This window comes from Hippocampus zosterae, chromosome 8 (assembly GCF_025434085.1).
Source record: "Hippocampus zosterae strain Florida chromosome 8, ASM2543408v3, whole genome shotgun sequence".
NCBI lineage: Eukaryota > Metazoa > Chordata > Actinopteri > Syngnathiformes > Syngnathidae > Hippocampus > Hippocampus zosterae.
In genome coordinates, this window is record NC_067458.1 from 24,607,244 (window position 1) to 24,633,269 (window position 26,026).

At 57.1% G+C, this 26,026-nt stretch overlaps 6 protein-coding genes across 9 annotated transcripts; 2 read left to right on the forward strand and 4 right to left on the reverse strand.

Annotated features, from left to right (window-relative positions):
* Positions 1 to 923: 923 nt before the first annotated feature.
* Positions 924 to 3,413, forward strand: LOC127606125 (glutamine synthetase-like). Of its 2 annotated transcripts, XM_052074182.1 has the most exons (6): positions 924 to 1,125; positions 1,293 to 1,454; positions 1,979 to 2,125; positions 2,197 to 2,324; positions 2,463 to 2,662; positions 3,007 to 3,413. In XM_052074182.1, exons 1-6 carry the CDS (start codon positions 960 to 962, stop codon positions 3,323 to 3,325), a joined length of 1,122 nt encoding a protein of 373 aa, XP_051930142.1. In that variant the 5' UTR covers positions 924 to 959; the 3' UTR covers positions 3,326 to 3,413. The 2 variants fall into 2 exon arrangements, with proteins under 2 accessions (XP_051930142.1, XP_051930143.1); XM_052074183.1 differs by lacking the exon at positions 1,293 to 1,454.
* Positions 3,414 to 6,118: 2,705 nt separating this feature from the next.
* On the reverse strand, positions 6,119 to 8,305 carry dr1 (down-regulator of transcription 1). The gene is made up of 3 exons (XM_052074195.1): positions 7,433 to 8,305; positions 6,685 to 6,848; positions 6,119 to 6,557 (listed from the first exon to the last, which is right to left on the reverse strand). The coding sequence occupies exons 1-3, from the start codon at positions 7,650 to 7,652 to the stop codon at positions 6,417 to 6,419; spliced, it is 525 nt and encodes a 174-aa protein (XP_051930155.1). The 5' UTR covers positions 7,653 to 8,305; the 3' UTR covers positions 6,119 to 6,416.
* Positions 8,306 to 8,826: 521 nt separating this feature from the next.
* zgc:109982 (uncharacterized protein LOC553564 homolog) lies at positions 8,827 to 11,644 on the reverse strand. 3 transcript variants are annotated; one of them, XM_052074184.1, is made up of 6 exons: positions 11,469 to 11,644; positions 10,673 to 10,834; positions 10,149 to 10,328; positions 9,974 to 10,067; positions 9,655 to 9,838; positions 8,827 to 9,218 (listed from the first exon to the last, which is right to left on the reverse strand). In XM_052074184.1, exons 1-6 carry the CDS (start codon positions 11,563 to 11,565, stop codon positions 8,970 to 8,972), a joined length of 966 nt encoding a protein of 321 aa, XP_051930144.1. In that variant the 5' UTR covers positions 11,566 to 11,644; the 3' UTR covers positions 8,827 to 8,969. The 3 variants fall into 3 exon arrangements, with proteins under 3 accessions (XP_051930144.1, XP_051930146.1, XP_051930145.1); XM_052074186.1 differs by having other exon boundaries at positions 8,828 to 9,152; positions 11,469 to 11,643; XM_052074185.1 differs by having other exon boundaries at positions 8,843 to 9,200; positions 11,469 to 11,641.
* A 757-nt stretch (positions 11,645 to 12,401) lies between these two features.
* On the reverse strand, positions 12,402 to 17,269 carry LOC127606122 (gelsolin-like). Its single transcript, XM_052074178.1, has 17 exons — positions 17,116 to 17,269; positions 16,261 to 16,447; positions 15,995 to 16,149; positions 15,729 to 15,890; positions 15,501 to 15,650; positions 15,245 to 15,331; positions 15,012 to 15,144; positions 14,747 to 14,835; positions 14,452 to 14,667; positions 14,248 to 14,381; positions 14,076 to 14,166; positions 13,771 to 13,941; positions 13,513 to 13,690; positions 13,133 to 13,251; positions 12,893 to 12,970; positions 12,752 to 12,812; positions 12,402 to 12,671 (listed from the first exon to the last, which is right to left on the reverse strand). The coding sequence occupies exons 2-17, from the start codon at positions 16,439 to 16,441 to the stop codon at positions 12,514 to 12,516; spliced, it is 2,163 nt and encodes a 720-aa protein (XP_051930138.1). The 5' UTR covers positions 16,442 to 16,447; positions 17,116 to 17,269; the 3' UTR covers positions 12,402 to 12,513.
* Positions 17,270 to 20,132: 2,863 nt separating this feature from the next.
* On the reverse strand, positions 20,133 to 20,698 carry si:ch73-389b16.1 (uncharacterized). The gene is made up of 2 exons (XM_052074196.1): positions 20,510 to 20,698; positions 20,133 to 20,387 (listed from the first exon to the last, which is right to left on the reverse strand). The coding sequence occupies exons 1-2, from the start codon at positions 20,664 to 20,666 to the stop codon at positions 20,170 to 20,172; spliced, it is 375 nt and encodes a 124-aa protein (XP_051930156.1). The 5' UTR covers positions 20,667 to 20,698; the 3' UTR covers positions 20,133 to 20,169.
* Positions 20,699 to 22,113: 1,415 nt separating this feature from the next.
* On the forward strand, positions 22,114 to 25,539 carry rab3b (RAB3B, member RAS oncogene family). Its single transcript, XM_052074192.1, has 5 exons — positions 22,114 to 22,490; positions 23,254 to 23,478; positions 23,637 to 23,755; positions 23,888 to 24,012; positions 24,742 to 25,539. Exons 2-5 carry the CDS (start codon positions 23,254 to 23,256, stop codon positions 24,927 to 24,929), a joined length of 657 nt encoding a protein of 218 aa, XP_051930152.1. The 5' UTR covers positions 22,114 to 22,490; the 3' UTR covers positions 24,930 to 25,539.
* Positions 25,540 to 26,026: the final 487 nt, after the last annotated feature.

Genomic DNA, 26,026 nt, shown 5'->3' on the forward strand with positions numbered 1-26,026 from the left:
CGTTACGTTCTCGGCGTCAACGTGTGACGTCGGGGTCAGGACGTCACAAGCGCGCGCACGCACCGGTTGCGGGCCGGACCGAACTAAAGCGGGCGCTGACGTCACCACGGCCCGACGCACTGGTCCACAGGCCGGCGTGCGCCTGACGTCGGCGGCGCGGCACCGCCATTTGAATGAGCGAGGGGAATGAATCGCCCCACCGTCCTGCCGGTCGTTCGTCGCAAGACAAAAGTTCCCAGTCGACTTGGCCAATTCAGAGCAAGCTCGCACGTCGCGGGGGACCTCGCCGGACGCTTCATGGACAGTGAGCGGACGATCGGCCATCGCGGGCGCTTGGCCGGATCCGAGAACGCGAGTCGTCGGTCGGACCTTCCCGTCGCTAATCGGCGCATCCTCTCGAGTCTTTCCGTCGATGCCGCGACGCCAGCTCGTTTGCGCCTCCGCACGTCACGTCGGTGACTTTCTTTCACCCGCTTGCACGCTAGCAAGCTAACGTCTTGTTCAATCAGTTCCGAAGTAAACCCAACGAAACAATTCGCGTCCCCAAATGAAGCGCCATTTCTCGATGTATGCGATCGCCAAAGGTCACGCCGCCTCGGTTGGCTTTGTGTCCACCAGGCGGCGCCGTTCGAGCGCCCGCGCGCGCGGACTCTCGTTGATTGGAAAACTCGGGGCGCTTTTGTTCCCTCCGCGGCTGGCGCGGGCGGGCGCGCGCGGAGCCGTTTGGCGCGCGAGCCAAACAAGGCGAAGCCTCTTTTCTTCTGGATGGGCCGCCGTCGCTCGTCACGTGGTGCCAATGGGAAGGCGGCGAGCACGAGTAGAAAAACCCGCGCGAGCCGCGGACGGGGCGAGAATGAGCGCGAGCGACGACACTCCTTCACCTCCGCCTCATCGTCTTTCTTGTTCTTCTCCCCCCCCCACACCCCCCCTTGCCCCCCGCAGGCAGCTGAGCTGCGAGCATGTCGGTCGCCGCGAGCGCCAAGCTTAACAAGATGGTCAAGCAGCAGTACCTGGACCTCCCCCAGGGAGACGAGGTCCAGGCCACGTACGTGTGGATCGACGGCTCCGGAGAAGGACTCCGCTCTAAGACGCGCACCCTGGACCGGGAACTCAAAAGCCTCGGAGGTGAGCCCCCGCCGCCGCGCGCGAATGCATCGATGATGGCTTGACCGCGCGAACTCGGAGTTACGGGCGAGGCGCAAACTCGGAGACTTTGATGTCGCGCGCCGAGGATAAATATGGAAACCGCTCACGGGTGATTTGACCTTGCATGAAATCCACGAACGCGTCAGATGCCCCCGAGTGGAACTTTGACGGTTCGAGCACGTACCAGTCGGAAGGCTCCAACAGCGACATGTTCCTGATCCCGGTGGCCATGTTCCGAGATCCCTTCAGGAAAGACCCCAACAAGCTGGTCCTGTGCGAGGTGCTCAAGCACGACAGGCAACCCGCAGGTACGTTCGCCGGCAAGGTGCGGCGGGGGCTTGCTACCGCAATCTCCGAGAAAGATGCTCAGAGTCCAAGGACAAGGGCGAGCGTTCTGAGATGGTGACCGAGGGGGCGGCGGCCCGTCGGATGGCGCCGACCCAACCGCCGTCGGCGGCCCCGCTTTTATGCCGACGGCGAATGAGCTCCAAATACGAGGCGGTTCCCATTCCTGCCGTCAACTCCAAACTTTGTTGATCGAGGGAGCGCCGCAAAGTCTTTCCCGTCGCGGCGAGAGGAGGGAACATTTTGGTTTGGCACATAAAAGCTTTTCTGATGTGCCTTCAACCCGGCGAATTTCCACAAGCGTCCAGTCAGCGATTGACTTTGGACACGAAGATGATTTCCGCGCGTCGGTCCAGTTTTTTGCTAGCTCTCGAGTGCGGCCTCGCGTTCGTTTGTCCAACCGGATGCGAGAAGAAAGAAAAAATGGCGGTGGCGGCGGCGGCGGCTCTCGCGTGGCCCGCTCTGATCTCGGCCTCGCCCCCGTCAGAGACCAATCTTCGGGACGGGTGTCGTCGCATCATGAGCTTGGTGGAGAAGGAGCAGCCCTGGTTCGGGATGGAGCAGGAGTACACGCTGCTGGACAGCGACGGACACCCGTTCGGATGGCCTCGCAACGGCTTCCCGGGACCCCAAGGTGAGCCGCCCGCCCTCTGCTCCCATGCCGTTCGCCGACCGCAACCGGTCATCGCCTTGCCCCCCCCCCAGGTCCCTACTACTGCGGCGTGGGCGCCGACAAAGCGTACGGACGCGACGCGGTGGAAGCTCACTACCGAGCCTGCTTGTACGCCGGCGTGAAAATCTGCGGCACCAATGCGGAGGTCATGCCGTCGCAGGTACTGGACGTGTGTGTCGAGGGGGGGGGGGGGGGGGGGGGAGACGTCCCCGTCATTCCATTGCGGATAAATGGGATGGGCCCGTTTGAAGCAGAATTTGCAGAATGACGAGCGACGTGCCTTGTGCTCCGTTTGCAGTGGGAGTTCCAGGTGGGGCCGTGCGAGGGCGTGGCCATGGGGGACCACCTGTGGATGGCTCGCTACATCCTACATCGAGTGTGTGAAGACTTTGGCCTGATCGCGTCCTTGGACCCCAAGCCCATCCCGGGAAACTGGAACGGAGCCGGCTGCCACACCAACTTCAGCAGCCACGACATGAGGCAGGAAGGAGGACTCAAGTGAGTAGCGCGCCAGACCAAGACTTGACACACTTGACACCGCAACTCTTGTCCTCCTTTTTAACTGGAGACTAGAATAGTCTCATGGGACCTTCTCTCTTGACTCCGACCTCCTCCAAGGATGGCGACTAGCGCCACCCAGGGGTCAAGAAATCTCTCTTGCCGGGGATAAGAATGGAGCGTGGGCTCCAGCCGGCACTTGGACTAGAGTCTTCTCTCCTCGTTCTTTGGGGAGTAGAACCTTCCCTTGTCTCGGGACCGGAACCTCGACTCGGGAGAGGAATCGAACCTTCTGTCGGTTCAAAACGGGATGTAAAATGCCGCTTCTTGTCCCCCTCCCCCAGGGCGATCGAGGCGGCCATCGAGCGTCTGGCCAAGCGTCACCACTACCACATCCGCGCCTACGATCCCAAGGGCGGTCGAGACAACGCTCGGCGCCTGACCGGCCACCACGAGACCTCCAAAATCGACCGCTTCTCCGCCGGCCGGGCCGATCGCGGCTGCAGCGTCCGCATCCCGCAAGCCGTGGGCGAGGAACAGAGGGGCTACTTTGAGGACCGCCGCCCTTCGGCCAACTGCGACCCGTACGTCGTCACCGAGGCCCTGGTACGAACCTGCCTCTTGAAGGAGGAGGGGGAGGAGCCCGCCCATTACAGCCAATGATCCATGCCACGCCCTTTTCCGCTTTGGGACTTCCTTCCTCGTGGACGTTTTGACTCGCTTCTGTTCCTGAATCAACGTGTTGTCTGCACTTTCTCGTCCAAACGAGAACGAGAATGGAGAATGTTGCGTCCGGCCCAGCTCCGGGGCAGACGCGGCACGTACGCTCGGCTCTTTGAAGTGAACGATGAGCCCTTTTTAGCCGAAAAAAGAACGACCAGGCCTTTTGACCTGAAAATAAAGACCATGTAAAGTCGGGCATTTTAATTTTTAAAAAAAAACACCATGTATGGGTGTCATGATTGGGTTTGGGACCAACAGGTGGCACTGTAGTGCTCCCCCTGCAGCTGCACACCCGTTGGTCATTAGGTAATTAGTGTATGAAAGGACTCCTGCCCAAACACTCAGTGTGGGCTCATTGTTTGCTCTTGGCTTCTGTCATGTTTGTTTCACTCATGTTTAGTTCATTGTTGTTTTAGCTTCAGTCATGTTTTTGTTCTTGAGAGTTTTTAGTTTCTGCCATGGTGTTTGTTACTTTAGGATTCGTTTTGTTTTCGTGGCTTTGTTTAAGATTGAGTTTTTTGTGTTTTATCAATACACGTCTTAAAATACACCCTGCTCTCTCCTGCCTGCTTTTTGGGGTCCACCACCAACTCGTAACGTGACAATAGGAAGGCGTTTTTACCCCCCAAAAAAACAACCATGTATATATAGTAAGGCGTTTTTAGCTAAAAAAAACGACCATGTGTAGTAAGGCGTTTTTCGATGAAAAAAACGACCATGTATAGTAAGGCGTTTTTTGCCGAAAAAAACGACCATGAATAGTAAGGCGATTTTTGCCGTAAAAAACGACCATGTATAGTAAGGCGTTTTTTTAGCCAAAAAAAAACGACCACGTATAGTAAGGCCTTTTTTGCCGAAAAAAACGATCATGTATAGTAAGGCATTTTTGGACGAAATATTTAGCCGAAAAAAACGACCATGTATAGTAAGCCGTTTTTCGCCTGCACTCTATCAACACATTCGAACGCGTATGAACTTCCACCCTAACACACAAGTAACTGGAAGACTCAGCCAACCGTTCTGTCGGGCGCTGTGTGCGCATGCGCGTTTGCGTGCGAGCGTGAAATGAGTGTCTTCACCGTCGTCGCTTTCGAACAAACGCCAAACGCGCCTGGTTTTGACACGTAAAAAGCAGGCGAGTGAAGTTAAAGGCTAAACATGACACGTGCGCTCACAAGCTGCGAGTAGCGCCGAACGAGGCCCAGACGGAGATAAGTCGGCCACATTGTGCTCGTGGAAGAAAACATTCCACATCCAGCTATGGTCTCAATTAACAACGTTTGCTTCAGCAAAACAACTCTCAGCCGCCAGCCACCGCCACATGCAAAACCACAATGAGTCACCACGGAATTCTTCCTGTTCTTTGAACTCCACATATTATACAACTTTTGCAAGTCCCGCCTCCTTTTCACATTATACAACATTTGCAAGTCCCGCCTCCTTTTCTCTGGACGCGCACTTACGCAAGCAGGCACGGCCTCACGTGACCTCCTTTGGTGAGCAACAAAAGGTACATTGAGACATAGCGTGAGATGTCACGGCTGCCTTGAGATGTGAGCAGCATGGCCGCGGCGACCGGGCTCCAAACGCAAAGCATTCGCATCCAAAGTCTCGCGTTTGTCGTCGCACCGATACGGCCTTCGCCGCGTCGAGTGCTGCGAACCCGCAGGTCCAGAAAGTTGAAAGGCCGGAGCACTTTGGACCCGCAAAGCACCTCCGTGCCGGGCGGCTGGCTTTGGAGTTTCCAAAAACTGGATTCGCCGCCTCTGACGACGTCACCCAAACCAAGCCGAAGGCGCAGCGGCGAGCTCTTTCATGAAAATGGCTCACTTTGGAGACGGCGAGGACTTATTTGACCTCCAGGGATGTGTGGCATGTAACGGGATGCTCCTGCAGTTACAGAACACAAAAAGCGTGTGCGCGCGCACGCACTTATGCAACTTTGCATAACAACGTTGCGTAAGGTTTTTTGGGTTTTCTTCCTTCGCGGATGCGTAGTTAATGATTTTAATATGTGACACTGGCGCCGTTAACTGTGCGGCGAGCTTCCACAACAACTTTTCTTTTTTCTCCACATGACTGGCAGAGCGACAGCGACACGCGGTGGCCGTTGGCGCTCCACCGCTTTGGGAGAACACAAAAGAAAAAACGTCGGCGTTCGTCAACGCAAATGCCTTTTGGAGCTTCATGTGCAAATGTGATGAAACGTAAGTGAACCATTCGGCCGCGACGTCGCCATTGCCGTTTGTTTTCGCAGTCTCCCGCCTTGTGGATTCAAACTAAAACGGCCTCGTTCGTTTGACGAGGGGCGCTCTTAAAAGTCAATCGAGTGAACGCGCGAGCCAGCTAGCACAGCAACCAAAGCTAACAGGGCTAATGTTAGCCGGCCATGAATGAGAAGCGAGGACAAATTTCAACGACTGGTAGCCGGGATACATTTTTGTCGTCAAAAAAATAGCTTCAAAAGGGAAACGTGTGACTCGGCAGTAGCGACACTTTTGTCTTTCACGCGACACGCAAGTTCAAAGAGAAACGGGAACTTTTTGATTGGTGTCGGGTGGCTCACCCCCGGGTGGGCGTGGCCAGAGGAGCGCCCGTGACCGAGCGCTACGCCGCGGACGGCGGCGTCTTCCGCCGCTCTGGAAAGACCCAGCAAAGTCACGTTTGCCGTGGCGAGCGCAGCAAGAAGAAGAAAAAGAAGAAGAAAGGAGGACAAAGAGGACACGGCAGCGGTGGAGGTGTAGAAAAAGACAAAGTTTATTGCTTGAAGTTGGTGGAATGAACGAGTACACACACACACACACGCACACAAATCGTCCTCCTCATCCGACATCGTCAACATTTTAGTCAAGAAGGGGAGTGGGGGGGGGGATGGGAGGGGGTCTCTGACATTCACAACGTAAAGACAACTTAGAGGACACGCAGCCGGAAATCAAAGTCCACACGACTCCGCCTTTGCTCGCACCGTCCATCCGTCCTCACGGGTGTGTGCCAACCCCCCCCCCCCAGCCCAAGCGCCTCCTTTGCCGGATCACATGTCTTCGTCTTCGTCTTCGTCCTGAGACGAACCGGCCTGTTGGGCGGCGCTGGCCGCCGCCATCTGGGCCTGCTGCGCCGCCTGCTGCATCTGCAGCCACTCCTGCTGCGCCAACTCGGCCTGCTGCTGCCGCGCCTGCACGCACGCACACGCAGCCGCCCCCAAAATAAATCGGGTACGGGCGAGTCAGACATTGGCTGGCTTTCAACGTGCCAGTTGGCACCGGGGTCCCAACGCAGCCCCCCCCCCAAGCCGGGCTTACCTTGGCGAAGAGCTCCTGCTGCTGCCGCAGCAGCTCCTCCTCGGGGATGCCGAGGTTCTCCAGGCGAGAGCTGGCCTTCCTCCTCTTCAGGGCCACCGTCTTGCACTCCTGCAGCACGTCCTTCACCTCGGTGATGTACGAGGCGAAGCCCAGGCTCTCCAGAGCTGCGGGGGGGAAACGGGACACGGCGGCGTCAGCAAGGCGAGACTTCGCAAGTCGCGCTCGGGTCGCGGGTCATCCACGCCACCGGCGACTTGACACTGGTTTGCACAACCACGCGACCTCTGAGGCTTCAAAACAGTCGATCGTTTCACTCGAGCTCGTTTTGCCTTCACGCGGGAAGACGCTCTTCTTCTCCCGCGTCCGCTGCGATGTCAACAAGGAGGTAGCGGCAGCAAAAGAAGAAGGCGTCGAGGCGAAACAAGCTCAAGACAAACACATTTTGGTTCAATACAGCCATAAATAGAAAAAAGGGGCTTTTCGGTTTGCAATTTTTAAACGAATAACGATGGCTCCGAGACATCAACGCTGCCTTCTAGCGGAGGGAAAGGGGATGGCCTTTGCACACATTGTGACGATGAAACCTGCGCGCGCGTGCGCGCGACGATCGTGACGAAAAAAATGCGCGGGTCCGCTCTTTCTAGTGTTGAGCGTTGACAAATGATAGGTCACGATCGATGCGCACGCCGCGCGAAAACAACCTTTCCGGCGGTCAGGCAGTGTTCGTGACGACCGGAAGTTCCCTCACCGTTGATGACGTGCTCGGGCGAGATGGTCTTCTTGTCCGACTTGTTGCAGATCTCGTTGGCCTCGGAGGAGATGAGGTGGATGAACTCGGTGCAGCAGTTGACCACCAGCTCGCGCGCGTCGTTGGCCACGCGCACGTTGGGCAGAGTCTCCTTGATCATCTTGTTGATGGCGGCGCGCGGGATGGTCAGGTCGTCGTCGTTGCCGGAGGACGAAGCCATCGCACGAACGAAACGCGATCAAAAACGAAGCGGTGACACGAGCAAAAAAAAGGGGCCGGCTCCTCTGTCCCCGGTGTCCGAGCCAAAGAAAAGAAGACGCCCGCCCGGCGGCTAGGCTAACGCCGCAACCGAAAGCCCGCGCACAACATCGGCGATCAAATATCACGGCGGAGACCCAAGACGTGACCGGTTAAGCGACGGGGTGGCTTAGTAGCCGAACGAGTCGCCGCCGTCCGAGAGCATGGCTAAAGCTCAGCTAAGCTAAGGCTGCCAGGCAAACAAGGGAGCAGCTCGCTCACACGCGACGCGCGGTCGAGCCGGTGCCCCGGGGAAGCTGATTAAAGGCCGTCGCGAGGGAGCCGGATCGGAAACTAATCCATTCAAGGTGTCAAAGTCAAATAAATGTCAGAAGCGGCCGTTGACTGCTTTCACGACGTACTCCGCCAACATTTGTGCGGATATGACGTCAACATGGAAACCGGACGTCGTGCGGACACGCGGGGCGAAAGCGAAGCTGACGGGAGCGCTCTTCGCCTCTTTTGACGGACTGATTCGTGACGTTTAAATGCTCCTAAAAAACAAAGAAAACAAGCGTCGACGTCGCTTGCTACTTCCCTCCCCTGGATGTCTACATGCAAATGGGCAATTTGCTTTGTGACGTAACTGGCCTACAGTTACGACTTGCTCTTTTTGTTTTCTTACAAGAACACTCCCTACTGCATCACTGGCGAGCCAAACGAGCAAACGAATCCATTTAATGCGTCCAATTCAAACAAACGTACGAATCTGCCGTTAACCGGGTGAAGGGACGCCATGTACGCAGGTATGACGTGACAAGGAAACCGGAAGTGGTGCCTCACACAAATTGCTCCGTCGTTGTTTATCGCCACCCTGCGGTCATTTGGGGACGTGCACTTTTTCACGGCCTCGCACGCTTTTGATTTTTTGAGGCGGGCCGCCTCCAACATTTTTTATTGATGTTAAAATATAAAGTATTTACATTGATTTCTGTCCTATATTGCTTGTCAGTAACCTGTCTTTATGAATAACTTCAATGTGTTCTCCATTATTACTGTGTGTATGATGTATGACGTAGCACCGTTCTTCCTCATTGAGTATGTCACGGATATTTTCATTGGCTTCATATTTATTCCATTTGCACCCCCCCCCCAAAAAAAGCTTATAGCATACAAGAACGAGAGCTGTTTGCAATATTGGGAGGCGTTGAAAATGTCAAGTGACTTGATGTGGTCACAAGACGGCCTACGGGCGCGACTAAAGACGAGCACGAGCTCAAGCAGCGAAACGGAGGCCATGTCAGTTGCTTTTGTCCAGCGTGAAGCTGCGTCTGCTCCTCCAGCGCAGCAACTTGAGGAAGTTGAGGCTGGCGTTGAAGATCTTGTCGTGCTCAAAGACCATCTTGTAGAAGGTGTCGATGGGCAGGTCGCCGTTGGGGTCGGCGTACTTGAGCGTGGTCATGGGCGTGTACAGCGTGTTGGTCTGGTGGCGGAACGGGGGGTTGTCCGACGTCATGATCCTCAGCGTGTGCTGAGGAAACACCAAGAGCTTGCGCATGATTCCCACGTGCTCAACGAACGCGTATCGTTTGGAGCAAAATGACATGACCGCACTGGAATCACGTGTTAGAAAGAAGTCATTCCAAAGGCTCTTTTTTTAAACGTTCTTCTCAGTGCGCAAAGTGCTCCTGGAGACCCTCCAGGGGTCGCTCCAGGATGCGCTGCCCCAAGAAGCGCCGTGGGAGGTGCTCTGGAAAGTCGGGGTGCTCACAGATTGCCTCTTGGAGTCACTCTGCGATGCCCCCACCCCCCCGGACGAATTGCTCAAGGAAGGACTCTAATGGAAGGGCGGCTCTGGCAAGGTGCTCTGAAACAGCCTCAGTTTGGGCACTTTGGCAGAGTCCTCCAGGAAAAACCTCTGCTCCAGGAGACCTTGAATGGCGGTCCCGGAGAGAGGGGGGGGGGTCACGCGGGCGGCCACGTACCTCCGCCACGTCTTCCGGCGTCTGTCCCAGCGTCTGGAAAATCTGCTTGTAGTTCTTCAGGTAGATGTTGGTGAACATGTCGGCCGTCACGGCGTCGGCGTTGCTCAGGTCCGTTTTCAGGCCTTCCTCGTACACCTTGCGCTCAAAGTCGGTGATGACCGGGCCCGGCTCGATCAGGCTGATGCTGGAGCAAAAGGGGAGAAAATGACATTTGAGCAGGTGCGCGGGGCCAAAAGCAGCGGGCTGCCACCTGCGAGTTGGATTGGAAAGCGGCGCCGAGGGACGCCTATTCGGACCTTCTGAGCAGCGTGCGACTTACTTGAGATTGAACCTGAGCGCTTGCACCGCCAAACTCTCGCAGAATCCCTCCACGGCAAACTTGGACGCGGCGTAGACGTCGTTGAAGAGGATCCCTGCGGGAAGGAGAGAGAGCGCGCTTATTTGCTGGGAGGCTTTTCCTTCCTTGCTTGCTTCCGGCGGGCCGGCGGTGCCACCTTGGATGCCCATGACGCTGCTGATGACCACCACGTGACCTTTCTTGCGGCGCTTCATGTCGGGAAGGATCTCCTTGAGCAGCCTCACCAGGCCAAAGAAGTTGGTGTCCATCACCGCCTTCATCTCGTCCAGCGACTGGCACTCGATGGGGCCGATCAGGCCCATGCCGGCGTTACTGACTCACAGGGGGGGAAGTTAAGCGGCCACTGACGGACGCCGTCGGGCTAACCTTGAAATTCAACACCGGCAAATACGATCGGCGGACGACGCGGGGCCCACGCTTCACGGAAGCAGAGTCGGGGGGTGGGGTGGGGGGGTTACCGAGGGCCCGAAATCTGCGTCCGCCGCATTTCTTTTTTTCATCCCAATAAGGCCCAATCACTTGTTCCTGGAATGCTTTTCCTCATATTGGTCACAAAAGACTTTGAAAAAAAGTGCGCCGTCTTGTTTTTGTCTTGCACTTTTCATCCAAAGCGCGGTCGGATTGGCCATTTGCGCACGCGGGCGGGCGGGGGCCACTTACCGAGGACGTCCACCCTGCGTTGGGGCAGGCTGTCCACGCAAGCTCTGATGGACGTCTCGTCGCACACGTCCAGCTGCTTGATCTCCAGCGTGCGGCCCAGGCAGCGGCCGGCCGCCTCCACCAGCGCCTCGCCTTTGCTCACGTTCCTCATGGTGGCGTACACTGGCGCACATCACGCCGCACGTCAAACGCCCGGCAGGCTCGGAAGCCGTCCCAGCAAATGTCTCCCGGGCCCGAATCGAGCGTCTCGGAATGCGGCGGACTGGAGTCCAACCCTCAGCCGGACGACGAATGCGTCCTCATCGGCGGATCCACGTCAGCCGGCGGAACTCGGCGTCCCAAATCAAGCCGTCTCAAATCAAGCCGACCGTAACGAAAATCCCGTCCCTTTGCACGTGATGGGGACTCGACAACCCGTACTTGGGTTCGCGCGCCCCCTCCGCCGTCAAATCTGAGGCTTGCGCTGGATTAGGACTCGCGTCCGTTGGAGGGAAGCGGCGAAACGGGTCAGGCGCACATTCGCTAATCGTCACGAAAACCTTTCGGGGCAGTTCCCGCCTCTCGCGAGTTCTCTTTGGAACGGAACCCGCAACGAGAAACGAGGGTTGGCCGTCCGCCGCTTGGCTCGCTCAAAGAGATTTTGGATTTTCCCGCGGCGTTTGCCCGAGCGCGCCATCGCCAAGCGTGGCTTCTTTGCTGCTTTTTAGCGAGCCTCGGGGGCACCGCGTTCGCTTGGCTCGAGAAAAATCACCGATCCCGTCGCGTTGAAATTTCTTTCCGGCGCGCGCGTCTTTACCCATGAACCTCTTCTTCTCGTCCTTGGCGATGCGCGTGGCGAGCGCCAGGCCGATGCCGGAGGAACATCCCGTGATCAGGACCGTCTTTTGAGTCATCTCGCCAGCAAGCACGTCCGCGTCCGCCGCGAGGTCCGAGCCAGCCAAAGAGTCGGGGAGCGAGTGAGGAGGGGCGGCCGGGGTAGGGGGGGCCTCCGAGCGGCTACCTGGTTTAATTCCCTCCGCTTAATCCCGACAAAGTGCCAGTCAGCACTGACGCACGGGGCGGCTCAGGAGCCACGTGACAAACGCACGCTGGCGGCGACACTGGTTCCCATGTTTATTGAAAAGCCTCACAACGTTTCCATCCAAATTGGCTTGCAAGCAGGCACAAAGCAAAGGAAAGCAAGCAAGGAAGGAAGCAAGATTCCACTCAAATGTTGTCGTGTGACCGGAAGGGCAAAAAGAGAGACGAGAGACGAGCCCGCCCTTTTCTCGGCTCGCCAGCCGGCCGTGAAGCGGCGTGACGAGCGTCCCGAGGATTTGAATCAGGTGCGCAGCCAGAAAACGGGCGGGGCGGGGCGGCGGTGCGGTGGCTTGGGACACCCCCGGTCGAGGCCCGCTCATCTTTTGGCTCGGCACCGAGCCGACGACGTGGCCGAATGCAAATTTGATGAGCCATGAAAAGGGCCGTCAGTTCAAAATGGTTTCCTTTTGGGCGTCTTCACGCGCACGCCCGAGCTTTGAATGGGCGTACATTTCACCAGACAAGCGAGAGAAAAACATTTTGGTGCGGCTCTCTCTGCCCGGCGTCGCGCCTCTTGCTGTGCAAAGACCGAAGGAACAAATCAAGTCTGCCAAATGTGAAAGCGTTCATCCCGAGGCAGCGTTGAAATTGGCCAGGAGGCCGACTCCACTTTCCCTTTCCGTCAACATTTTTTTTTTCTTTGGCAGAGAGCTGAGAGATGAGAGATGATGAGCGAGCGAGATGACTCCGCCCACTGGGTCAGAAGTGACAAAAAAGGCAGGCGGCGCCGGAGCGCGCGACGAGGCGAAGCGATTTGCGGCTCAACGCGCGCCGAAGATGACCAGGGGGTCTTTGTCCCACAGGGTGGGGTCCCAGGCCAGGAACCAGCCGGTGAAGGAGGGCGGCTCCTCGCCCTGTTTGACGGTACTGACGGGAGTCCCGCGGCGGCCGCTCGGGTCCGACTTCAAGTACTCCTCGGCTGTCGGGTCGACAAACGCGTGCAAAGTTAGAAGGCGCCGTTGACGTTCGGCGTCGGAAAAAGGCTCCCGTCGGGCTCACCGATGCGCGCCGCTCCTTTTTTCTCCGTCTCGTTGGCGTCCTTGCCGATCCACACGAAGAGCTGAACCCAACGAGGAAGGTCAAACCAAAGGGCCGAAAGCGCCCGAGACAAAAGGCGATCGGAAAGTGCGGGCGATTCACCTGGCAGTGCGTGTCCAGAATCATGACATCGTCGGTCTCCAGGTCCAGCTGGTCCAAATCTCCGGGGACCTCCTCCACCTGCGCGCGAGACACCCGCGTGTCACCCGAGTAGCCGATTCAAGAGTGCGACGACAAGAGAGCCCGACTGAGCTCGGCCGCTCCGAGACCGACGCCGAGACCGTTTGCGTCGCACGCGTGACACAAAGTCCACAAAGACAAGACGAGGAGATTTGTCCTCACGTGGATGCGTCCGCTGGCGTTGGAGCATTCAAAGAGTCTGGGTCGCCACACTTTGGCCGTCTGGAGGGTCAGCGAGGTTTGGTAGTCCTTGCGGCCGCCCAGCACCTTCCAGAAGTTCTCTGGTGGGGTCCAGCAGCAGCAGGAACAACAAAAAACAACAACAACAGGTCAGCGGCTGCTGGCGGCTGCAATGCGTCTTGAGAGCCGTACTCGGACAGCCCTCGGCTGTGCTTGTCAACGCTTCAGAGTCATCGTTACGCCGTTGAATTTAGGCACGGGAATACGGCTGAGCGGCCGATTGGCGAGCGCGCGCCAGTTTTCCTGGGCTCAAGGTTTGCCCACGAGGGCTTTGGTTTGACTTGTGCGCGCGCGTTGCTGACCGGGCTCCTTGGTCTCGGCCACCTCCACGGGGGTGCCGCCGCCCAGGATGCCAAGCACATGTTTGGCGGCGGCCAGCTCCTCCGGCGTGGCCCCGCGACCCTTCCACACAAAGGTCCCCTTGGGCCACTTCAGCACAAATGCGTCGTTGGAGTTGAGAGAGGACGCGTCCGCCGCCACCTGCGACACCAAAGCAGAAGAGAAACGAGTCAGAAAGAGAGGGGGGGGGGCGGGGGGCCCGAGACGCGGTCCGCACCCACCTCCACGGCCCGGACGGCCTTGGTGGAGCTCTGTCGGATGTGGAAGAGGCGGGTGGTGCTGGGATCGCTGTTGCCGCCCTTGCGGGACGTCCCGCCCAGGTGCACCACCAGGGGCTTGCCCCCGAACAGGCTCAGCAGGTGAGGAGGTTCTTGGCCCTGAGTCACACGCACCTGGACCACGGCGACAACAACGTGGCGGCGGCCGTTAGCGGGCGGCCAGCTTAGCGCGGCGTTGCAAAAAAGTTCCTGTCGAAGCGATAATGATGCCAGGAAGCGCTCCTTTTGCCGATAAAAGTCCGTCTGACCTGCGTAGCCACGCCTCCCATGGAGTTGTCCAGGGCGACGGCCAAGATGGCGGAGGCTCCCAGCTCATCTTTACTGCTCTTGATTCCTTGCCTAAAGGGGGCAAAGGTCAACAAAGGTCAACAAAGGTCAAGGGCCGACCCTCAAGGCCAACATGCCGACGTGCCACCGGACCAGATGTAGATGATGTGCTTCTCTCTGCCGTCCAACTTGTACGAGTACAGCAGCAGGTAGCAGTCGCCGCCGAAGAACTGGCCAAGGGCGGCCGCGTCCACCGGAACCTTGTCGCCGCCCTCCACGCGCCACACCTGAAGCGGGGCGAGCGGTAAGCGCACGAGGAAGGTGAAGTCGCGCGCGACGCCGAGGACCGGGACGGACCTGCACTTTCCCCGATCCGTCGTCGGGCATGCCGTGCTGCGCGGCCATGACCTTGTTGCCGTGGAGACCGGAGGCGTCGAAAGGGATCTGTTGAACCCGGGCGATTCTGCCCTTGGCGTGCGCCTGACTCACACCCGTGCTCTCGTCTTTGTCCATCCAGTTCTCAAAGAAGTCCTTGAACAGGGTGCTCTCGGCCCCTTGCGGCAGAACCTGGACCTGCGGCGGGACGCGCGTCTCGGCCATCAGAGGCGCGCGCGGGCTTACGCGGCCAAACCTGGCGCGGGCGGCCGCTTACCTGACACTTGGCCGAGTAGTTCTTGTCCTTGATGAACTTGTCGGCCGTGCTCAGCGCGGCTTTGCGCTCTTCCGCGTTGGAGTCGCGACCTGCGCGCAAGGCGCTAACGTGAGCTCGCGTGCCGACTTGGGAATTTTCAAGACTGACACCTTTCCCGCCACTCGCTAACTAATGAGCTAAAGTCAAGGAGCAAAACTCCGCGCGGAGCCTTTTCCCCGCGCGGCTTAAGTCACGTCAGCATCCGCGCGTCGGGCCGGCTAGCTACCTTTCCAGAAGAAGATCTTGTGATCTTGGCCGTTGTCCAGGATGTAGCACTCACTGCTGGAAAGCGTGGCCTGCTTGAAGGGGTTCCTCGGGGCCACCTCCTTCACCGTCATCTTGCCCGTAGCGTTGGACACCTGCGCGGGAAAAAAGCGTTAGCGACGTGAGCAACCGTTGCCGTGTTTTGCTTTTATTTTGCTTTTCTTGTTGCCCTTTGGGGTCGTGTTGCGCCGTTACCATGTAGAGCGACGCCGGATGTCTGTCCGTCTGCGCCGCGTGCGCATCGGAAGGTCCCGGAGGCAGGTCGGGCTTCGCTCCCAGAACCTGTGAGAGAAACAACAGACCGCAGCCGTCGACTCCAGCGGAACGCAACGGAACCCAACGGGGCCAAGGAGAGGCGTTCGACAGAGACCGCCGGCTCTCGCGGCACCGCTGTACAGACACAAAGCCGCGGCCCGGGGGCCACATCTGGATTCTCGGGGACGAGCATCACCTTGACGACCTCCTCGGGCTCGTCTCCCTCGTCGATCATGTGCACCTGGGCGCGCCCTCGCCGCTCGTTGTCTCGGATGTCGAGGGCGAGCTGCGTGGTCTTCAAGCGCTCGTAGCGGTTGCTCTCGCTACCCGACCAGTGGTAGATGTTCTGTCAATCGCACGAGGAGCGAGGTTCTGTCGAATCAGCCAAAGGAGCCGGCGGGAAAACGCCGCCCGGTCCTCCCACCTTGCCCAGGTCGATGATGAAGCAGTCGCCCTTGTTGAAGCTGGCCCAGGTCAGGTCCACCTCGGTGGCGCGCACCCGCTGGCGCCCTTTCACGTGCAGCAGACGCTTGACGTCCGCCTCGTTGGGCACCACGTTTTGGAAGCCGGAGGCCACGCCCCCTTTCTGAAAGGCACCCGGCGCCACCCGGCGTGAGCTCGCGTCACGACGCCAAATGATGCGCGACGCGACGATGTCGCCGCCGTGACATAACAAGTTGAGTCGGCCACCTGGTACTTGAGTCCCTTTTTGAAGTATCCGAGGAAGTCCACCGACTCTTCCCCCTGGTACTCGGTGAACTGAACGGCGGCGCCTTTCAGGCGGTCGTCCAGCTGCACCATCAAAATGGTGGCGGCGATTTTCTCGTCCAGGGACGTCTGCTCGCCTACGGAGACCGACAGACAAACGGGACCCTCAGACGGGCATTGTCAGGACTGGATTTGGTTTCTTTTGCGGTTAGCGGTCCCTTGGCCTAAAAGAAATGCAAAGGCGGTACCGATCCAAGCGTGCACGTTGTAAGACTGGGCGGGGCTGGTGTGGAGGACGATGTAGGAATCCCCCATGAAGAAGCTTCCGTGCAGTTGGGCGGGGACTTCCCCCAAGTCCATCTTCTCCACGCGCCAAATCTGAAGGCCGGGACGCTTCCCCGCCGACTCGAAGGCTTCGTGGGTCGGCATCTTCACCTGAATCAAACAAAATGGGCGCGGTCACAAAGCGCCGCGCAAAGACCAACGCGGTCCGGTCTGCTCTGCACGACTCCACTCGGCTTTATCCTCCGCCACTGGACTCCGATCGACTCCGATCGACTCCGATGGACTGCGGTCGACGTGACTTCCAATGCTATTCCACGCCACTCCACCCTGTGTGTGTGGAGGGGTGGGGCGGGATGGAATAATTGTTGCCTATTGACAGTGGGGATTTTTGGGGGGGGACAGGTTGCTGCATTCCGGCAAGAGTGCCCCCCCCCCAAAAAAAAGAAAGTGTGATCAAACCACAAATCTTTGAGCCTGTCAAATTAGCAATTGAACATGGCTTTTTTTTGGGGGGGGGGGCGACGACAGCGCAGAAGTGTGTGTGTGTGGTTATCAGAAGTGTTTGGTGATTATGAATGAACAGGGCGCAGCCGGTGGCCCCGCCTACCTGACTGGTTGGCCATTGTTCTTCACGTTTATCGACATTTCTTCCAACTGCGACAACCGTGCCTGACATTGATTTCCTCTTTTTGCCCGCAAAGACGCAAACATGGACAAGAGGGCAAAACAACCTCAATCGAAGGTGGTTGAAAATGCCGCAGCCATGGCGAGCATAATCACCAGCGTGCGGCAAACAATCATACAAAAGGTGTGCAGACGTTACCTGCTGCTGCTGCTGCTGCTGCTGCTGAGGAGTGATGAGGATGCAAAAGGTTTTTCTTGCCGCTGACTTCTTGCCGTCTGCTTTACTTCCTTGAAGAGCGGCGGTTTTATACACCTCGTGGGGGAGACGGGCGATGGGGGTGAGGTGGTGTGAGAGGCGGGCGTGGCCTCCGCCCCGCCTTCAGCGCGGGAGCCGCGCCAGGTCGCGAGACAAAAGAAAGAAAACAAGCGCATGCCCCGCCGCGCCGTCGAGTCGCTCGGCCTCGGGAAAAATCCACAGCGGCGGCCAAGAAACCAAACGCCGGCGCCTCCTCTCGCCTTCTGGACGAGCTCAACCTGCTTGCGCCTTTTGGCGCGAGTCCTCCTCGATCGTATTTCAACGGGGAGGAAATCACCAGAATGTTTCGTTGCATTGTTGCAAAAACAAACGATTTGAAATCGCTCAAGTCAACCTCATACATGGTCGTTTGTTCCAGTATTCTTTGAGTGCGTGAAAACGATTGCATAATTGCAACATCGTTCATGACACGTGACAATTTGACATTTTGGTTAGGACACACGTGGGCCGGGATAATCCGGTACATGGAGACAAAAGTCGTGACCGAGGCCCGATCCGATAAACGGTCGTTGCTGCGGCCGGGTTGATTGAGGCAATTAAATCACCAGATTGCGGATTTGGCGCCAGGTGCCCCTCCGGAGGGAACGCCCTCCGCTCCGGGTAAGGTAAAAGAAAAAATCCAAAACAGGACAGGACAATTTGACATTTCGGTATGGATTGGAGTAAAGATCATGCAAGTTGATACGCATGATGTGCTTTCGGAGTGGGCAGATGGCGGGCCGGATCTGGCCCCCGGGCCTTGAGTTTGACACCTCATTTTCTACAAATGAGGTCACAGGTTTGTATTTTTTTTTTCAGGTGGATCAATCGCAGTGCTATTTCCAATTGTCTTTCACATCATTTCATTATTATTGTTGTTATTGTTATTGTTGTTGTTGTTTTTATTCAGCAGCCTGACAGCAGTCGGTAGGAACGAGCACGCAAACGTGAACTTGTTGAGCCGGTTACACAACTCTGTGTGCACGCGCGCGCGCACGCCGTTACGCAAAAGAAGCATGCGTAGTCATGTCGCTTCACGTTAGCGTTACAAGTGCCGAATCAGCACCTTTTGCCACATTGTCCAGTGTCAACACAACACACATAATCCCCCCCCCCTATCTGCACAAAGGCACGCGCGCACACAAAGAATGTCACGCATGAGCGGTCTTGTCCCAACTCGAGTTTGGAGCAGATCCAACCCGCCTGCGTGAAGGGTGCGCCACCCCGGCTCATTCCGAGGAGTCTTTGAGCTTTGCCCAATCGGCGCCAGTCAAACGAAAGGAAAGGAAACAAAGATGGAGGACGAAAAGTTCATCTGCGCTCAGCAAAGTCACTGGGGAAATTCCATTTCACCGGCGTACCTCCGTGGAGGTGAGGTCCCAACCCGGGCACAGGCACCGATTTGGAGTCCCTTTCACACACTGCGGCAAACGACGAGTCGCGGGGCCTCGCAGCGATGCGATTGGCTGCCGCAATCCGGTCGAGCCTAGCTCTGTCCGACCACGCTAATCTGCCGGCTAATCGTCTCCCCGAGTGCAGTGGAAGAGACGCGGGAAAGAGGAAAAGAAGTTGCCAAACGGGGGTTCGACGGGAACGCTGGCCCGGCGACCGCTTCCAGACGGTTCACCGACGCTGACCCGATGACCTTTGGAAATGAATAGGATGACATGGACAAGTGGCTGCTTTTCTCAAAGGAAGAGGGGGGGGGGGGGCGAAGAGCGGAAAGAGGAGGTCGAGGAGGAAAAGAAAGGCAGCAGTCGAGATTCAAACCATTGGACTTTCCGTAAATGGGAGTGCACAGACGTACGTTCTATTTGTGCGCCGGTCTTAACCACGTTTCTCATCCTCAGGCGCTTGCTCTATTGGCTCTGTAAAAAATTGATCAGAAAAAAAACAGAAAGAAGAAGAGGGAGATTGAAGCGCTCATGCACTTATGATATATATATATTTTCTCCCTCAAAGGTCAGGTGAGCGAACCCTGAAAGCGGTTGAGTGGACCTCCTGAGTGGGCGTGGCGGGGGGCGGGGCTTGGTGGCAAACCAAAACAAAAGTGCCAAATGCTGGCCTGGATGTCATTGCTTGATGCAAAGAGCGTTTTGCCCCAAAGCAGGATGATGTCGCCACCGCGCTGAAGCACGCGTGCGCCCCCTGGGGTCTATCGTGCCGCATAGACTACGGCCCCCACATTTGCTCCGGCCCCCCTGAACAATACCAGAGAGTCTTTTGATTTCTGTTTGGGTTTCTGGGAAACAATCCATTTTTACGTCCAGGTACTCTTGCAGTCAGACCTTTGCTGTTACAAACTGACCCCCCACCGTCAGAGAAGCGAAAAGTTATGTGGCCCTCACAGGAGAAAGTTTGGGGGACCACTGGCGTAGACTGTCAAGAAACGTACCCAGAATGAAATGTGAACAAAGCGTCAATGCAGCATCACGGGACGTCCGTCGCCGTTGTTAGCTCGTCTTTGCGTCCGTTTTCAGATTTGGGTTTCCCCTGCGGCCGCTCGCACTCAAATAGACGACGGACCGCAAGCTCGAGACACTTGGAACACGCTCCCGGCACACACGCCGAGAATAACTTGGGCCTCTTACGAAACGCGTGCCAAATCGCAGCAACGGCGGTGGCGGCCATCTCGCAAGCGGCAACCACGGGATGCACAATCAACAGAACGACGGCGCTTTGCCAAAGTGTTCGCCCCGCGGGGATTTGGACACAGACATCATCACTTGTACCTCAATTGGGCATTTATGGTAAGAAAACGGAGGAGTGAATACTTTTACAATCAAGCGTGCACACACAGCGTCAAATATGCTAACAAACAGCACGAGCCTCAGCCACATCCACGAGCACGTCGTCTGGCCCGGCGGCGAGAGCCTTGATCTTGATCACGCGCTGCGGTCGCGGGTCGCAGGTCGCGGGTCGCGGGTGGCGGGTGGCGGGTGGCGGGTGGCCTTCACCTGAGTCCGGCGGCCAGCTTCTCCATGGCGGCCTTGCGCTCCTCGGCCTTCTGCTGCGAACGGCGCAGGACGTTGCGCAACTCCTGGAGATGGTCCAGCGTTCCCTCCAGCTCGCCCTTCACCGTCTTCATTTGACTCTCCAGCATCTGCGATTGGTGCAGGGAATTCCGTCGGTGGCGCCGGCTGGAGCGCACCTTCTCCTCCAGGTCCTCCACTACGCACACACACACACACAAAGCAGCGCTCCTAGCCGTGAGCTCCGGCGGTCGTCACGTGACCTTCAGCTGTTTCCTCCAACTGGGCTGACGTCATTACTTCAGTAAGTGGCCTACGCACCCATGTTCTCTTGGACCTTGTCGGGCTCGCCGCGCTTGTCCATCAGGTCTTTGGTCTGCCGCATGAGCTTCTCCATCTTGTGCAGCTGCGCCGCCTTGGTGTCGCTGTCCCGCCGGATCTTCAGCAGCTCCCGTTCTCTCGGGCTCAGCTCGTCCATCGCCGCCGCTCGCGGGCGCGCTCTATCGCCATTTGTCCTTTTATAGCCTCGGCTCCACCCCCTTTGGGGGGGGGGGCTGGCTGGCGGTAGAGAGAAGACAGACGACCCTCAGTTCTGCCTCCATCACAAGACCCGCTGCGACCGAAATGGTCCCATGTTTGCACCGCGGGAAGGAACAAAGCGTTTTTTTTGTTTGTTTGTTTGTTTGCCCAACGCGGAAGCCCCCCGATGGCTCCCACTCGAGGTTCCCAAATCATCATCCGGGTGACAGATGGCTGCCCGGTGTTCCTGAATGTCACCTTCGCGAGGTGGTGGTGGTGGACCCCCAAAAAGAAGCAGGCAGGAGGGAAGAGCAGGGTCAAAAGTCATTCCAAAACAAAGTCCTCAGAACAAAAGGAATCCAAAGTAAGAAGCAAAGACCATGGCAGAAGCTAAAAACTCCATAACAGAAACATGAGCGACACAAAGCAACACTGAGCCGACGGGCTGGTAGGCCTTTGAGAGCACTAATGACCTCATGAGCAACAGGTGTGCGGCTGCAGGTGGAGCCCTACAGTGCCACCTGCTGGTCAATCATGACACTGAACCTTCTGAGGCTACTTTCCTATTCCAAGGCCTCCCCAAACATTCCTCATAGGTTTCCGACTGATACGGAAGGTCCCGAAGGCGGGCTCCAAACTCTCCTGGATCTTCCTGATGTTCTTCAATGTTGCAGAAAGTCTGTGAAGGTTCCAGAGTGCATACCTTAGCGTCTCCGCGCGGCCCCCAGAGTGCTCCTCATTGGTTCCGCAAGTTGACGAGTTTTCCTCAAAGTCGTCCAATGGTCCTTCTGAAGCTTGTGAAGGGGACGGGCCAGACTTTTGCATCAGTTGACAGCTTGGCTGCACCGTACCAAAAAAAATCAAGCGCGCGCACACGCAGACGCACTCGATGGTCGTGTGAAAGTTGGTCACACCTCATGGAGAAATTGTCAATCAAAAACACATTTGACCACCTCAACGCGCGAAAGAACATGTTCACGTGCCACGCTTTCTGCTGCCGTATCTCAACTCAGGTACAGAGGTCCGAAATGACACGCCGTGACGCAATGGTGCGCTTACAATGGACGTCATCGGCATCAGCATCAGCATCAGCATCAGTCCGACCGAACTTCTGAACTGAGAGTTTGAAGAAACGCCACAACGAATCATTCTAGTTTGAGTTGAATCATTCTGATGATGGTTGGCGCTTTCTTCTCTTGTCGAATGACGAATTGAAATGTGCCGTTGACGGCTGATCCACGCGGAGGCGCTGTTGCTCGCTGTCGCTCACTGAGAGTTCTCGTTTGATTCCCGATTGATTGGGTACAGCGGCGCCGATGACATCCGGCTCGGGGAAAAAAAAACAAGCCAAAAAACAACATCGGTCAGTTGTCCATCGTGATTTGCATTTGACGATGTCGGGCACGCGCTCCCGCTGCCGAGCCGCACACGCACGCACGAACGCACGAATGAGTCATACGCGCGAGCGCGCACCTGTTCACGTGGGCGCGCACGGCGCCCGTCTGGGCGGGGCGCGCGTCTTCTCCCCATTTGGCGTCCGCGCCGGCGTCACCCGCGCGCGCCCGCGCGTACGCGTGAACGTTTCTCGTCTTCGGCTTCCTTCAGGCGCGTTTCGCGCTCTTTCGACGCCGCCGCCGCCGCCGCCGCCGCGCGCACTCTCGCTGCCCTTGCTGCATTCGAGGACCCGAAAGACGGACGGGGGCGATCGACGGGCGGGCCGAAGGACGAACAGACCCAGACCGACGGACAGACGCGCGAGACTCTAGACCCGCCCGGGACAGAGGTAAGCAAAGGTGCACGCGCAGATGCGGCTTCTTCGTCATTGTCGTCGTCATGCGACATATGACATGCGTCGCATGTTGCTGCCAAGGTGTAGCGTGATCATCATGACGATGACGATGATGAGGATGATGATGATGATGATGATGAAGAAAATGTCTTCCGCGTGCCGGCGGCATTTGGAGAAGCCTCAGCAGGTGTTCAGTTGCCATGGAAACGCCCGGGCTCTCATCATCCTGACACACGAACGCGCGCGCTGACGCAAACGCCAGACGCGAGCGTTCACATGTCAACGCCAAGATCGAAAAACATTCACCGTCTCCCAATATCGCCCACGCACATTCCAATTCATATGCCAGGTCAACATCCACGAATCCGAATCGGGATTCCCGCAGGATCGTCAATTTAACCTTTAATGACGGGATTGGGATGGGACAGGATTAAAAAATAAATCAAATAAAGTTCACGGGAACAGGCGATAACCCCGCCTAACCCCCCACCCCCCAACCCTCAGACAGATGTGCAGCGATTTTGAATGTAGCCGACCTCCAAAATAGGAGCGGCACGGGAGCGGGCGTCATTCTGAAGGGACTGGAGATGGGAGGGGATTTTTGTTGCCGTGCGAGTGGGCTGGGACTCATTCGAAATCCGCCACAATTCTTGTCACCGTCTGCGATGTTTGTCCGTCGCGCCAAAGTCGCGCGTTTGCGTGTGAAAAGCGCGGGGAAGAAATCCGATTGAACGAGAGCCAATTTGCTCTCAATCAGATGGCGAAAGCGGACCAGCGCTACGGCCAGCGAGACGGCTCGGACCAGAACTTCGACTACATGTTCAAGCTGCTGATCATCGGCAACAGCAGCGTGGGCAAAACCTCCTTCCTGTTCCGCTACGCCGACGACTCCTTCAGCAACTCCTTCGTCAGCACCGTGGGCATCGACTTCAAGGTCAAGACCGTCTACCGCAACGACAAGCGCATCAAGCTGCAAATATGGGTACGCCTCGACCGGACGCGCGCGCGGCAAACGGAGCCGAAACGTCGCCATCGTAATCGCAACCCCGGCGCCGTCGGATCGCTCGGCGTAGCGTTTGGAATATTGCCGTACGATGACCCGTACGCGCGTGAACACGCCCCACGCGGTCTTTTGCGCAGGACACGGCGGGCCAGGAGCGCTACCGCACCATCACCACGGCGTACTACCGAGGCGCCATGGGCTTCATCCTCATGTATGACATCACCAACGAGGAGTCCTTCGGCGCCGTGCAGGACTGGTGCGCCCACACTCTCAACGCCGTTTCTGCCTTTTAGACTCTCACACACACACGCACACACGTGACCTCGGTGGCCCGCGCATGATGATGGGAAGCCTCACCGACTGCCATTTTTTTTTTTTTGCGTGTCAGGGCCACGCAGATCAAGACGTACTCGTGGGACAACGCCCAGGTCATCATGGTGGGCAACAAGTGCGACATGGACGAGGAGCGAACGGTGGCCCCCGAGAAGGGAAAACACCTGGCGGAGCAACTCGGTGAGCGGCTCCAAAACAAATCCATCCATATGGCGCCGTGCGTCGTCTTTGCCGCTGTTCATTTCCAACTCCAAGTCAATGTCGCTGCAAGATCTGCGTCGTTTGCATTCAAACTAATTGCGCACAAAAACTCAATCCCAAAACAATCCAAAGTAGCAAAGAAAAATAGCAAGCGAAACAAACGTGACAGCAGCAAAGAGCAAACAAAGAGCCGACAATGAGGCGTCGGGCTGGGAGTCCTTTTAATTAAAGCACCCATGACCTCATGAGCAACAGGTGTGCGGCCGCAGGGGGAGCCCTACAGTGCCACCTGCTGGTACTACTACTACTACTACTACTACTGCCCCCGTGACCTGACGACGGATAAGTAGAAGAAAAGGGACGGATTCCAATTTTATTCTAAAAAAAAGCATTTTCCCAAATGAAAAGAGACCTTTGAAGGACACGGTGAGTCCAAGTGTGGGCTGCCGTCATATCCGCCTGGCTTTGACTTTCCCGACGTCCCGCGGCAACGGCAGCCTGCTATTTGCTATTTGCTATTGAAATGTTGTCCTGTTTGTCAAGTGGGACGAAGAAATTCCCGCATGCCGAATGAAACCCCGCCCCCGTTTTTTTTTTTCCCAGCTGGGAAGCAAGCGGCGCTCGAGACTTGTTAGCATAGGTTAAGCGCCGCCCCCGTCAGGCGAACGGGACGGCTCACGTCACGTCGCCGTCTTTGTTGTGCGTCAGGGTTCGAGTACTACGAGGCCAGCGCCAAGGAGAACATCAACGTGCGGCAGGTGTTTGAGCGGCTGGTGGACATCATCTGCGTCAAGATGTCCGAGCGCGTGGACGTGGAGGCGCCGGCGGCCCCCGGGACCAAGACCGCCAGACTGAGCGACAAACCGGCCGGCCAGCTCCCTCAGAGGTGCTGCTGATGGGGCGCGAGTCAACCCCACGCCCCCCCCCCCCCCCCGCCGACCTCCGGCCCCACCCCCGACCCGTTCCCCCGCCGCGTCCCGTCGCTGCCCGCCTGCAACGCTGTCAGTCGTGCCAGGCCGGCCTTTCCCATAGCACATACTTGACTTTGGAAAGAAATGTCACAGGACAAAACAACAAAAAGCCCAAAACCCCCACCTCAAAAGTGTGTACGGTCATTCTGGACCCGCCCACAAAAAAAAAGAAAAAAAAAAGCAAGACAGAGAGACCCCGAGCGACCAAAATCCCCCGCCCCCTTTCGCCCTGAAATGACTCGTTCAATGAAAATCAAACAAACATGACGTGACTTTGACACAGCCCGAAGAACAGGTTTGTCGACAAGCTTGCCTAATTGGAACCATTTAAAAACGGGCCAAGTCGTTAAAATAAGGCTCAAAAACAGGGAGACAAAAAAAATAAAAATCAAGCCTTTCTCTCTGCTCTCAATGCGCTAAAAACAGGCCCCGCTCAACTGTCAAACGTCAATCAAATGCGACCTGGGAAAAAAAAGGAGGCTCCCTTGTCTGACCCCACCCCCTCCCCGCCTTTCTCGGTGCGATTTTTCCCAAATGACAACGAGGCGCTCTAAAGTAGCTACGCCAGCAGACCGTCCGATGTTCCCCGAGTAAGCGTACCGTAGCTTTCCGGTTACGTGCGCGTTGCCATCGTGCCGGATAACTGCGAAAGCGCAGCTCTGCCCGTGTACGCTAAAATAAAAGCGACGACCAAAAGAGCTGCAAGCGCTTAAAAGTCATCAGCGGGCGATAGGTAGATGAACCACGATGACCATATTTGGCGTTGCCAGCGCGTTGGTGTCGGCGTCCGGGAGCGAAATGTGACGTTTCCATACATGAAAAACGAAGGAGAGAAACGACAGCCGAGTCTCGGCGCAATGGAGCCACGTTGGGGGGATGGCGCTCCGTGTTTTGTGTTGACCTCGTGACGACCTCGTCGACCTTGTGGATTATTTGCCGGTGACTTTGTCGATCATAGACTTAGAAGTGTGAAGTTATTTTTGATGTTGACACATTCTATGGAGACTCGATGTGAACTCGTT

Coding starts and splice junctions, on each gene's coding strand:
- si:ch73-389b16.1 (XM_052074196.1), bottom strand. CDS start 20,666: ATGGACGAGCTGAGCCCGAGAGAACGGGAGCTGCTGAAGATCCGGCGG. Junction 20,388..20,509: donor CAAGGTCCAAGAGAACATGG/GTGCGTAGGCCA, acceptor GTGTGTGCGTAG/TGGAGGACCTGGAGGAGAAG.
- zgc:109982 (XM_052074184.1), bottom strand. CDS start 11,565: ATGACTCAAAAGACGGTCCTGATCACGGGATGTTCCTCCGGCATCGGC. Junction 10,835..11,468: donor CGAGAAGAAGAGGTTCATGG/GTAAAGACGCGC, acceptor GATGTGCGCCAG/TGTACGCCACCATGAGGAAC. Junction 10,329..10,672: donor ACGCAGGGTGGACGTCCTCG/GTAAGTGGCCCC, acceptor CCCCCCTGTGAG/TCAGTAACGCCGGCATGGGC.
- dr1 (XM_052074195.1), bottom strand. CDS start 7,652: ATGGCTTCGTCCTCCGGCAACGACGACGACCTGACCATCCCGCGCGCC. Junction 6,849..7,432: donor GCCCGAGCACGTCATCAACG/GTGAGGGAACTT, acceptor TCCCCCCCGCAG/CTCTGGAGAGCCTGGGCTTC. Junction 6,558..6,684: donor AGCAGGAGCTCTTCGCCAAG/GTAAGCCCGGCT, acceptor GCGTGCGTGCAG/GCGCGGCAGCAGCAGGCCGA.
- LOC127606122 (XM_052074178.1), bottom strand. CDS start 16,441: ATGCCGACCCACGAAGCCTTCGAGTCGGCGGGGAAGCGTCCCGGCCTT. Junction 14,382..14,451: donor ACGGATCGGGGAAAGTGCAG/GTCCGTCCCGGT, acceptor GCCCCGCTTCAG/GTGTGGCGCGTGGAGGGCGG. Junction 12,672..12,751: donor AAAAGGAGCGGCGCGCATCG/GTGAGCCCGACG, acceptor TCGACCCGACAG/CCGAGGAGTACTTGAAGTCG.
- LOC127606125 (XM_052074182.1), top strand. CDS start 960: ATGTCGGTCGCCGCGAGCGCCAAGCTTAACAAGATGGTCAAGCAGCAG. Junction 1,455..1,978: donor GCACGACAGGCAACCCGCAG/GTACGTTCGCCG, acceptor CGCCCCCGTCAG/AGACCAATCTTCGGGACGGG. Junction 2,325..2,462: donor CGGAGGTCATGCCGTCGCAG/GTACTGGACGTG, acceptor CTCCGTTTGCAG/TGGGAGTTCCAGGTGGGGCC.
- rab3b (XM_052074192.1), top strand. CDS start 23,254: ATGGCGAAAGCGGACCAGCGCTACGGCCAGCGAGACGGCTCGGACCAG. Junction 23,756..23,887: donor TTCGGCGCCGTGCAGGACTG/GTGCGCCCACAC, acceptor TTTGCGTGTCAG/GGCCACGCAGATCAAGACGT. Junction 24,013..24,741: donor ACACCTGGCGGAGCAACTCG/GTGAGCGGCTCC, acceptor GTTGTGCGTCAG/GGTTCGAGTACTACGAGGCC.